Source organism: Pleurodeles waltl, chromosome 7 (assembly GCF_031143425.1).
Source record: "Pleurodeles waltl isolate 20211129_DDA chromosome 7, aPleWal1.hap1.20221129, whole genome shotgun sequence".
NCBI classification, from domain to species: Eukaryota; Metazoa; Chordata; class Amphibia; order Caudata; family Salamandridae; genus Pleurodeles; species Pleurodeles waltl.
The window spans coordinates 1,456,327,962-1,456,340,983 of NC_090446.1; the positions used below are offsets into that span (position 1 = coordinate 1,456,327,962).

General features: G+C 43.0%; 1 protein-coding gene across 1 annotated transcript in view; it reads right to left on the reverse strand.

The window, feature by feature from the left end:
• Window positions 1–13,022, reverse strand: part of LOC138247078 (IgGFc-binding protein-like) — a 289,562-nt gene that overhangs the window by 224,059 nt on the left and 52,481 nt on the right. The window contains exon 2 of the mRNA XM_069201823.1: window positions 3,426–3,479. Coding sequence (XP_069057924.1) covers window positions 3,426–3,477 — 52 coding nt within the window. The 5' untranslated portion in view covers window positions 3,478–3,479. The remainder of the gene's footprint in view (window positions 1–3,425; window positions 3,480–13,022) is intronic.

Consider the following 13,022-nt stretch of genomic DNA (forward strand, 5'->3'; position numbering starts at 1 on the left):
GGCTGACAGAGGCTGGCCAATCAGAGAACGGCACTACAGAGCTGAAGTTGTCACCATGTCAGGTAGAATTTAAAACTCTTCACCTGAACAAGTTATATTAAATCCAACAATTGGAAGTTGTGGGATTTAATATAACAATGAATTCAATAACAAACTTGAGGTATCTGACACTTAAGGGGACTTTGTTAACTAAAATAAAGTCTCCCCATTTTAGCCTATGGAGGCCATTCACTACAATGAGGGAAAAACAAATTTGGCTGTTTAACCTCACCAGGGCTTACAAAACTATTTTTATAAGGTCCCTGCCTATAGTTACATGACACCCAACCCTAGGGGCAAATAGGGCACACTTTATGGGTGAATGTAGTTTTAGAATTTGGAAGTACTTTTAATTCCACAGTCGAATTTGCTTATAACTTTCATTTAAAAGCAGCCAGCAAGATGGACCTGCCTTTCAAATGACACTGGGCACCTCAGCAGTGCACCTATGGGCACACTACCTATGCTGCGGTCTCTAAACCTACATGCCCTACCATATACTAGGGACTTATAGGTAGGTTGACTTAGCCAATTATAATTAATTTGCATACCTATTTTATACAGAGCACAGGCCCTGGGATTGGTTAGCAGTACCCAGGGCACCATCAGAGTCAGGAAAACACCAGCAAAAAGTGAGAAATGGGGGGAAAAAGTTAGGGGGCCTCTGCAATCAACCCTATTTTCTTACACTTTGCAGTAGGCTGGACCGACCGACCACCTCAGGAAGCATTCTCAAGAATAGTAGATACCCAAACAGGGGTCCAGGGGAGGGAAGGGTTTGGTTTTAAAGCGCTGTGAACAGCTTCTGTGAGATCACACTTCTCACACCATAGCAGCCACTTCTTACACACTGCCATGTGTAGGCAAATGGTCAAGACAGTCAGTCACATCTGAGAGGCCAACAGAGCTTGTCAGACGCTGCTGTGAAAGCCTGCTAGAGCTGGGTGCAGAGTCAGTCGACCTATTGCCGTATCAAATACTCTGCTGTGGATCCGGCAAATGGCACGTGTCAGGCTTGGGTAAGAAAGACAAATATATGCGGAAAAGAGCCAGTCACATGTCAAGTTCGGCTGTGCAAGGCTTGGCTGCTTTGTGTCAGCTTAAGGGACAGGAAATTCAATGTGCCAACCAAGGACAGAATAAACATCAGGGAGCCATGCTGCAGGCACTTTATTTTTTGCTTATTTTGTGAACCTCTATGCTGCGCTCGAGGTCCCCTAAGGGCGGCATACAAGGGGTGCGACAGCATAAAAATATACAGAATAAAGAAGCTTATCTTTTTTTCAGGCTGGTAGAACGAAAGATAAAAATGCAAAATAAAATGAATAAACACATAGGATTTATACAATAAGTTCACGCTGTTGTGCTTGTTCGCACTGTGAGCGTCATGTCCGCCATGCAACACAAAGAGGAGGGACAAAAGAAGGAATAGTTCGCCCACACAGAATTATATCAGCAATCGGGCAATAATCCATGTAACAGGGGCAGTCTGCAAGGCGTGACAAAAACAGCCTCAAGGCGGAACAAACGTAAGGTATTTACCAATGTCATTGATTGATTTTTGAAAGGCAAGCCCTGAAACGAATGAAAGTGATGGGTGTGAGATGGGTGTGGGTAAAAGCCCAGAATACTTACAACAGGTCAAAGCGCTTGCTGGCTCGACCAAATAACTATCCTTAACGGAGTGCAAGTGGTGAGAGCGGGGAACCACCTCTTCTCTCCCCATCCTAGTGGAAAGTCTTATGTGAGCCAGCTAAGTGCCGTCATTAGTATTTCTAGACATATTAAGCAGCCAATGGCTGCCATATGAACTGAACCAAAATGTGTGTCACAACAGATAACTAAAGGGGTTTGAACCTATTTTACCATTATGTCTATGTAATTCTGTGGGTTGACCACAATTGTGAATGACACTTGAACAAACAAATGGAAAGAAATGGAAGAAGAGGGCTGGTCTAAATCCCCTCTATGTATGTAAATTATATTACGTATCAATAGCAATAAGGGCCACATTTACAACAAACTGGCCCATTGATCACAATGTGGCAGTTTACTTGCGCCGCCCTGTGCCCCCCCCCCAGCGACACCAATACAGTACAATACATCACACCATGGCGTTCGTTAGCACAGCTGTGTCAGAATTTCTGACGCAGTTGTGGCGCTTTACTGGGCTAGCATCAAAAATGTTGCTGCTCAGTGAGGCCCATTTTAAAACAGCCTAGCGTCACTTTAACACCTGTCCTTGAGCAGGTCTTGACGTAAATGACGAAAAATGACGTTAAAATGATGCAAGGAAATCTTGTAGATTTCACCGCGCCATTCCTGTAGGCCTCTTCACAGTGGGATGCCTTCCTTGCATGCATTATACCTGGAACAAGTATAATGTGGCACAAGGGCTTACAAACTGGCGCAGTGGTCCCATTGTGCCAGTTTGTTAATAAGCCATGGGGTGGGGGACTGTTCTGCAGCACCGTAACGTAAAAAAAATTACGCTATAGCGGCGCAAGGGGCTTGTAAATGAGCCACTGAGTTCTCCCTGAATAGAACAAGCGTCATTACACATCAAACCTAAACATTGGCGCATTTTAATGTCGGATATACATGGCTTCATGACACCACATCCAGGGAGGATTCGGAGTCACGTGGGAGCCCTGACACCAGGCGTTACGGTGAGCTGGCAGGGTGGACCGATTTCACTGCCAATAGGGGCCAGTTGTGTTGCCTGGGACCTGCCAGCCACGTTTCTTCTGGCAACATTTCTAAATAAACATTGCAGAACAAATGGTTTTAAAATGTGCTTAAAGTGTACCTTAAAGCCACTTGTTTTTGCATTGTGTATTTAGAAACACTGCAAGTAAGAACATGGGCGGCAGGTCTCCAGCAACAAAACCGGCTCACACTGGCAGTGAAAGTGGCCCCCCTAAAACGCTGGTGCCTGGAAGGTCAGCCCTGCACTGTAGTGCACCACCTATTGGATCAAGAGAGCTGTTGCAGAGTTTCTAGATACATGTGACGCCTGAGGGAAGAACAGAGAGGTGAAGAATCTGCAGGTAGATAGAGTTCTATAAAAACATTGTTAGAAAATGTAGGTAACCTTTTCTGCCGCAACTTACAAGGGTTTATTAAAGCCTTCCTAAAACAGTCTGCAAATCCTGCATTGTTGCTCCTGAACCTACAATCAAAACCCAGGTCTACATGTTCCTTATCGGTGAGAGAACCAAGGAAAGAGCAGGAATCTCCTCTAGCTTCTAATTCGCTCCATTGCATTCCATTGAGCCATTCCACTGAATGTATGTGCTTTTCCAAAAGTGTACATTTTTTGTGCTACAAACTTTAATCAGCCAACAACTAAAAATAGAAGTATTTACTCCAAGATCTCCACTTACCTATTAGAAAAAACGCCCAGGTCCAGCTCTTGATAGATCTCTGAGTCCCCATGGCTGAAAATTAAGACACATATAAGAAAGAAATTTAAGATAGTATTTGGCAAGGAAATAAGACAGTCTACAAAAGAAAGTGCTGATTTCAAGATAGTTGTAATTAAATTTCCAATCTGAATAAGTCATTAACACACATGGACAAACACGCTTGTTTAAGTAAGAACTAAATCTACTGTGTCTAAAATTAGGACTGCAACTCCCATCTGGCTTAGCAAAAAGCCTCCACTGCGAGTCTGTCAATCACAAGACAAATCTGATGGAAAGTGGCCACCTAACTTCCAACTTTCATGGTATTTATCTGTGTTTACTGACAGCCCATGCAGTGAGTTAGGGCCAGATTTAGAGAGACAGATTACTCGGTCATAAGCATGATGAATATCCTTTATGCTCAACTGAAAGCACTATAGGACGGGACACTGAATCTCCCTACCTCTGGCTCTGGCTGGTAGAGTAGCACTGATGAAGATGATAATCCTACCAACATTACTTTACATATTTCAAAACATCTCTATCCCTTTGAACAAGTCCTTTTTCAAGCAACTAAACTCACTTATGATCCGCTTGGCTTGGGCTGGCGGACAACCGCGTCTGAGCTGGAACCGGTTATGTCTCTCTTATGATAGGGGTGGATTTGCAGCACCGCACTTTGAAGTATATTATTTAGTGGCTCAGGTTTAGTTTATGCACCATTGGATTCACCATAGTCGCCATGTCTCACGTTGTACTGGAAGAGGGGTATATTTATCCACTGGCGCTTAATTCCTGATTTATTAGGCCGAGAGCAGAGTTCCACACAGTATGGTGCACGGACTGGACCTTGTGTAGATTGGCTGCACTCCATGGAGTGGCTGCACCTTACTCTCCCCTTTTTCCCATCAAACATCACAAGCCCCATCTACATAGACCGCTCTTCAGGTATGATGACCAGTCTCCATAGCAAGAATATTGTTACTATGGGAGACCTGTTTCCAAACCATGAGTTTAAGCAATAAGGGGACTAACTAGGGGCTGCAGAGCTCACGCTTCTTGATACCATCACATACGGCTCTCTTTACCATGCGGTCAGAAGTATATACTCAACGTTCCCTAAGGACGCCCCACATCCCTTTAAAGTAGTCTCTCATCTATATTTGATGGCCATGGCTTCAATGGAAGGGGAGCTGAAATGGACTGAAGATCTAGGCAAAGATTCTCAGATGAGATGTGGCGTTATCACTGTCAGTAGACCAGCGCAGTGTCTCCTAAGGGTAAACTGCGCTTAATTCACTACAAATTCCTTTTTCAGCTGTACCTTAACCCAAAGACACTAGCGAAATACAATCAATCCGAGGAATCTTGCTGTAACAGGTGTGGGGTTTGGGATGCAGACTTTTTACATATTGCATGGCATGTACAGGAGTGCAACAGCTACTGCAGTGCTATCTGTAAGCACTGTGTTGTTGGGGTGTGTTAAGCTCCTAACCAAGGGTTTCCACAAGCTCATTTCCACTGCGATACTTTTAGGCAAAGGCTTAAGGATATGACACTGAGTGCGGTATGGTCTGAAATGTGCTGACAGACTCTTCCCCATGCGTTTCGACCTAAGGATTTTTAGGAGTCATTTCGAGCTTATTTATGGTCTGTTAATGAACAGTGAGATTCAAGTACATTAGCAATGTTTACAACCTAATCCTGGTGCGATAACTCTTAGCGGTGGTTGTACCAGATTTGTTTTGGATCTGATTTTTTTTCTTCTGGCTTTTTTGCTGCCACTGTACATTTAATTTGTCTTAATATGGATTGATCCTCCATACCCTCACAGGCACTGTCTTGTTGCATATTTGATTACCAGTGTGAATGCTAAATTTATTACTAATGAATTTTCATGTATTTTGGATTAAGGGTTTGCATAGAATTTGTCTAATAAAGAGAATAATGTGCGTCTTGAAAAAGTGCCTATTTGAGTGGCCGCCATTAATCACGAAGTGTCATTATTAAATGCATATTAATATAAATTGAAGTGCCCGTATTAGGAGAGTGTGCAGTAATGTGCGATATTAATGATTTTGCATTATGCATTTTCTTTATTAATTATAGGCCTTGAGTTAGCAAGGTTTGGGCCTAGTCTGCATAGCCTTATGATAAGCTGCATTGTTAAAAAAAATCATGGAAATGTATTTCTAGAGAAACTAATTCATGTATTATTCACACTGCATTGACCAAACGTGAGCAGAATGTCTAACTTACTCATGAGAACTTCTGGATAGAATATCTTTTATTGGTAATTGTTACACTGTATAGTTTGATGTATGAGACAGCGATGTTCCCAGGAGCTAACAATGGATGCACTGACTGGGGTACAGATGGATATAAAAATGTTACCTGATGAGCCTGATGATGGGAACAGGAGAAGAGGATCCAATCATCGACATTCGAAAGACAGTTTAGTTATATCCTAGATTTGGAGTTTAATCCTTATTGGACTAATTGTAAACATACGGTTTCCTGACCAATGACAACATGGGAAGTTCTTTAGGTGATTTTAACTTAGCCCGGCTGCACAAAGGAGAGGGGTTCTCATTCTGTTCTGTATGAGGAGTGGAACAGTTTCTGATGCTTTATCTCTATCTTTGAATTTATTGCTCAAACTTTAATGCTGAGAGCTGATCCCTTAGATATTGCTTCTTAAATGGTTTGGAAAGCTTAGAGTCCCCGTTTCTGAACCATTCCCTTTCATTACCTGTTGCTGACTGAACTGATGTTCAACTGATGAGGATAATCGCAGCTCGCTGATCTATAAAAGGAGAGGTATAACAAAATGCTATTGTTCTTGTTCTAGGTTATGTTCTTTGTTTCTAGGTACCAACCGCTATTTTGATGGGGCCATTTCCGAAAATTGCTTTGACTAAATTGTTTTGCATGAAGCCCAAACATGCTATTCTAATGAGAAAGTTAGTTAGGGAGACACTGAAACTGCTAACAGATCATTATTAAAAGAGTTGCTATTTGCTCATCTTCAGAACCTAGTTGTATGCTATTTCTGTTATGCAATTTTTCTTGCTTTTAGTTTGTACTGTGACTCTCGAATGTTTAGTAATCAACTCACTAGTTAAGATTCTTTAGAAGATTCGGTCAACCAGTGTAGTTCTTCTATGTTTACCAGTAGGTTTTGAGACTGATTTACATGATATTAGCATTGTTAATATAGGGAAATAAACTTTCTAACATTTACATAAAGGTGTGGTTATTCGTGACCTTATGAGTCATGGTGTGTGAACATTTCTGACTCCAAAGGTATTTAATGTTATTTATTGATTATAATGATGAAATTGTATGGTATTTGAGACTTATGGTAGGATCACTCTAAGCACAGTCAAAAGGCCCATCGAACCTCTAACCAGTCCCCTTATTAATTAAACAATAAAAGACCAAAGAAGGACAGACGGGCTAACACCAGTCATGTATGTTCACATGTTTGGAATGATCTGCTGGAAACAACCTTATGCCTTCTCTGTACTTCACTGCCACGCTGGTAAATAAATATTAAAAAACAACAAAAGTGCCCTTTCCTCTTTGGTAAGCCACTATAATGTCATAGACCCACAGGACAATCCTAGGGCGTTGGTGAGAAAGTGTCTCTGGACAATAACACCTGTGACGTAATACGAATAAGTAACTAGAGAAAGTTTCTTCAACAAATAGCTCTGGAGCCACTGGTATCTCTCCAGCTTGTGTAAGTTGCTCGTCTGTGGGCCCACTCCAATAAATTCAAATCTTTTGCTACTGTAGATATGAATATGAGTCCAACATTGAAATGTGTATTTCTGTTGAAAATATGTGTATATTCCTTAGTCATAAGCTGATGTTTGGAGAAAAATGGCTTACATTTCAAAATATACTTAAAGCTGGTATTTGAGTGATACATCATGCAGCATCAGGAGTATATATTACTAGTATTGCTTCTATGGCTATTATATGTCACCCACGTAGACGTATTACACATTCACAAATACTTTTTTACATTACTGCTAGCAACCGTACCTGATGCACTGAGACTATCACAGATGGTAATCTTGCACATGGCAGTCACCAATGTCAACTTGTCTGATGTGGTCACTATTAAAACTCTAATACCATTAGGAGGAGGATTTTTATTGAAGATGAGTATCTCATCTCAGATAAGGATGAAAGCTGTTGTCCTTGAGGGTCTACAAATTTATAAGTTAGACAGAATACATTCAGAGACAGACTCACATATGGGTCCTTTATCTCTCTAATGCCACATTTGAATGATGCAGGGCCCCCACATCTCTAGCCATGCCCGTTAGAGTTTGGGTACCCAGTAATGTTGTGACTCAACTGCCGATGGGACAGATTTGTTCACATATTGGTAATATGGAATTGCCTTAAGTGATGCTTTAATAACAACTTGAGATTGTGAGAGTATCTCACTGCTAAAACACAATAAAGGAACATAATTTCAAAGGGCTTGTTTTGCAGACCCATAATAAAGCTCAATGACTAATGATCCTATTTAGAAGAAGGCGGTAACTAGACATCCACCAACTGAAGACGAGGGTCCTGTCTGCCATCTGCTGAAGTCCTCCACGCCATCTTCTGAACAAGAGAAGGTAGTGGGCCCAATAGTAGAGCCCTCACTAGCTCTGCAATTGTATCTCAATGAAACGGATAAAGATAGATGCTGACCTGGTACCTGATTTTTGGTGACCGTTCCACCTTTATGCTCAGTGGCTTCAGCTGAGCAAGAGCTTGCCACGTAAACCTTGGCAGTGTTGTCACAGAGTCCTGCGCAAGTGTGATAGTAACATGGAGATGGACTCATTGGAGAAATTGTATTAGGTAACAGGGGGGAATCATAAGTGGAAAACCCATGGTCAAGGCCAGTGTAATTGTGCAATTGTGCAGCTGCAGCGGTTTTTGCATAATTAAGGATTGCCACATTTGTCACATAATCCATCATCTGATTCATAAATTGCAGATTGTAACAAAAAATGCAGTATCTAGCTCAATGGGTCAAAAGTTACTAAAGATGAAACAACATATGTTGCTTCGCAGTGGAAGGCCTTTTGCAAAGTTGACTAGTCACCTTTCTGTCGCTTATTGCCATATGTAGGTGTTGAACTGATTCTTAGGAGGCACAATATATGCAGGACAGTGTTAAGAAGTGTAAAAATTGCCAAAGAAATGCAGTAATACTATCACAAAATGTGCCATGTTATGCCACATAATTTGTCCTTTTGTTTGCAGTAAAATTTAGTCAACCTTGCTGCATAATTTAGCCTTCTGCTGCATAATTCCAGTGGCCCTGCCCATGCCGCAAATCATAGAAGGTATACAATGTGGTAGACTGACTCAGAAGGAGCACGTCGGGATAAAACCAATAGCATTTAAGTGGAAGGGACATCTGCAAGTATGCCTTTAATGAGTTTGATTGTGTTAGCAGGCATTGCCTGGCCTACGCACCTCCCCCCCACCTCCAGTGCTGATCCCTTTTCTGACTATTTTGGGTAGTTCTCTCTTAGGGCTCCATAACTTCAACATAAGTTATCCAAGCCAAATTTGCGTCCTCTTTTTGCAACATCCTGGGGATTCTAAAGGTACCGCAAGTTTATGGATTCCCCTGGAAGAGACCTAGAAAATAGTCAAAGTACACCTACATTTTGGTTTTTTTGTAAAGCAAATAGGGAAAAACTGCTCTGGATAAAAGTGTTTTTTCCCTAAAAATTGAATCAATCAATGGTTTGCTGTACTAAAGTCTCCATCTTCTCTGCTTTTAGGAACACGCAGAACTGAATAAAAAAACCATAGGGGCAGATTTAAGAAAAGTGGCGCTGCACCCAGCCCCAGTGCTACTTTCTCTCGGCCCCCCTACCGCCAGCATGTGTGCACGGTATTCAAAATACTGCGCACCATGGCACAGGGTATGGGGCAATAGCGTCAGATTTTTGACGGTATTGATATTCTGTTCAGGGTTAGCACCAAAAGTTTGGTGCTAGCCCTGAACAGTACGTTGGGGGCCTTTGTAAGCAATGGTGTGCCCCCTTTTAATGCCTGCTCTGAGCAGGTGTTAAAAATGGCAAACAAAATGTCGTAAATAATTTTTTTAGATTTCTTTGCGCCATATATTCAGCTCCCCCTTGCCTTTTCGTGCCACATTAGTGTCAAAAAAGTGACGCTAATGTGGCAGAAGGAGGCACTAGGCCCTCTTAAATCTGAGCCTTAATTTGTTAGCACAGTTTTGGCATTTTTAAAAAAGGTAGCCCTTTTTTCCTTTTTTTGTGCTCTCAACCTTCTGTTTTTTGGTGGAAACCAGTGTGAAACCCATGTATGATCCATGAAAGGCATAGATTTCTGAAAAGCAGACAACATTCCGAATTCAGTAAGTGGTCCTAGGAAGCTGGCTATCTATGTAGTGTACCAAACATAAGGGGACACTATGCCCCTTATTTGGACACTATTCCCCTTATTTGTTTTCCAGAGTTAAAAGAATAACTCCAAATGCTCTCTTTTTTTGTACTGTGAGTGAGCAGTTTAGGCTTATTAGAGGGCAGGGCTAAGCATTTCTTGAAGTTGCAAAGTCAATAAATGAGAAACTCAAGACCAGTTTTATTTTTTTAGAAAAATACAATTACTTTTATATAGTGTTACAAACACCTGAAATAAATTCAAAAGAAGTGAAGTATTGTTGCAGAGTAATCTTCACAGTGGGTTAAGTAAATACACCAGTGTGCTTTTAAGCGGTAATGACTTTCAGTGGGTGTTGGGCCTGGCCATTTTTGCAGGGTCATGCCCAAACTTTTTGTCTCCTTACTCCAATTTTGTCTGACAGTTTTTGTTGGCTTTAGGACTCTGGGCACCTTACCACTGCTAACCAGTGCTAAAGTGCATATGCTCGCTGTCTAAATTGTATTGGTGATTGGTTTATCCATGATTGGCCTATCTGATTTCCTGGTAAGTCCCTATTAAAGTGCACTAGAGGTGCCTAGGGCCTGTAAGCTACTAGTGGGCCTGAAGCACTGATTGTGCCACCCACATGTGCAGCCCTGTAAACATGGCTCAGACCTACCACTGCAGTGTCTGCCAATTCAACCTGGAAAGTGGGTCCTATTCATACATGTAAGGCACCCCTGAGGTAGGCCCTAGGTAGCCCTAGTGTATTTAAAAGGTAGGACATGTACTGGTGTGTTTACGTGTCCTGACAGTGAAATACTGCCAAATTGGTTTTTCGCTGTTGCAAGGCCTATCTCTCTCATAGGCTAACATGGGGACTGCCTTTTAATATTGTTTAAGTGCAGTTTTCCATTGGGAGCAGATAGAGATATGGAGTTTTGGGTGTCTGAACTCACAATTAAAAAATACATCTTCTGGTTAAGTTGTTTTTTAAAATTGTCAATTTGAAAATGTCACTTTTAGAAAGTGGGAATTTCTTGCTTAACCATTCTGTGCCTATGCCTGCTTGTGTATTCCATGTCTGGGTCAGACTGACAGTTGTACTGTTGTGAATTCTCTCTAGACAGTAACACAAAGGGAGCTGAGGTGTAGCCACCATATCCTGATGAGTCTCCTTGGCTAGAGTGGGGAGAGAGGAGCTAATAATTACACCTGAAAGGGCTATGCCTGTCCTCACACAATGTAGTCTCCAACCCCCTGGTGTGTGTTTGGGGCAAGGCATAGACAAGGCAGGATATTGTCAACAACAGAGACTTTCCTTTCAAGTTTGCCTACTTCAAAGGCAGAACTGGGTATACGTAGTGGACCCAAAACCCCAGAGATTTAGGTTACTTCTGGACTCAAGAGGAACCTCTGCTGAGGAGAAGAGCTGAAGAGCTGGAGGAGGAGTACTTCTCCTTTGCCTGTGACTGTGCTTTGCTGGATTGGCCTGCAGTTGTTGCTTCGGTCTGAAGAGGACAAAGACTGGACTTTGTGGTATATTCCTGCTTGTGAAGTGTCTCTAAGAGCTTGGACTGAGCTTGCCTCCTGTTTTGAAGTCTCTGGGCCATCAAAGACTTCTTTGCTAGCACTTGGACTCTCTGCTGAGTCTCCTACTCTGCCAAGTGGTGCCCTTTTCAGTCTCTGGGCCATGAAAGGGGAAGCTGGTGGAACCAAGTTGGAAATCCACGCACAGGGGCCGTGCATGAAAATGAATTGATGTATCACCCGCTTGCGGCTGCTGAAATCGACGCAACCCCCAGGCAGCGCGGTTCTCCATTACCGTGCAGCAAATTTCGCATGAATCATCGCTGGGTGTCACAATCAACATGAATCTGCCCGGATCCGTGGAAAGCGACGCATTGCTCTCTTGCGGAGAGAAAAACTACACATTGCCTCCTTGACCGGAGAAGAAACGATGCAAGGCCACACTTGCGAAGTAAGGAATCAACGCATTGCTGACTTTCCCGACGCACGCTCGCCCGTGCAGGTTTATTTTTTATACAAACCAGGGACTTTGTGTAACATTAACGCATCCATTATTTTCTATGGAGTAAGACTTTTTCATTTAAAAATTCATAACTTTACTTATACATTTTGGATTTTTGTCATTTGTGTCTTGTTTGATTTCGATAAATATTAGCTATTTTTCTAAACTGGTGTGGTGTCCATTTTGTAGTGTTTTCACTGTATTATTGTGTGTTTTGGTACAAATACTTAACACATTGCCTTTGGGATAAGCTTAACTGCTTGTGTCAAGCTACCAAGGGGGTGAGCAAGGGTTATCTTAAGTGTGTATCTCCATTGCCCTGACTAGAGTGAGGGCCCCTACTTGGACAGAGTGCAATCTGACTGCCACCCAGAGACCCCATTTCTAACAATGGGTAAGGTACATTTACGGCATAGGGGTCTTTTCAGTAAGGTCTCTGGGGTCCCCTTTAGGCCATAGGGTGCTAGGGGGGCAAGGTCACAGGAAGCACCAGCAGTTCAGTTTTACCTGCCCTGGGGCATCCAGGTGCAGGAGTGCACACTGCACAGTTGGCGAAGAGAGGGGCCACCTAGCAACAGGCTGCAGAGGGGACTTGGGCACAGATCTGGAAGCTCCCAACTGGGGGCTCAGAGTGGGCAGCCAGGGAGCAGGGGAGCACCAACAGTTGATGTGGATCCCGGCTAGGGAGCTCGGGTGCAGAGAGTTTTGGTCGGCAGGTGCTCCTGAGTCAAAGGCGCCCATGGTTCTCAGTTGAACCTGCAAGAGGGGGACAAAACAGGACAGCTGGGCCATTCTTGGTGTTCAATGATGATGATGTCCTTTGATAGCTGGTTGGTCATTACAACGTTAGTGTCCTAATTGGACTCAAACTAAATTTTGTTGCTGCAAGGGGCCAGCTATCCCAGGTTCTGTGAAGGACTGCTCTGGTGGGTCCTGGCTCTTCTCACTTGGTGAGGAGATGGATGTTAACTCCTGGAGTACGGTGACCTCCTCCTGGGTCGCTGCTGTGTTGGTGGACCCAGTGGTCACCAGAGCGGTGAGCCAGACGTTGCGGTTGGTGCCTGCGGGCTGCATGGCAGTCACTCCTCCACTTCAAGGTAGATGCGGACGGCTTGGTGAAGTGC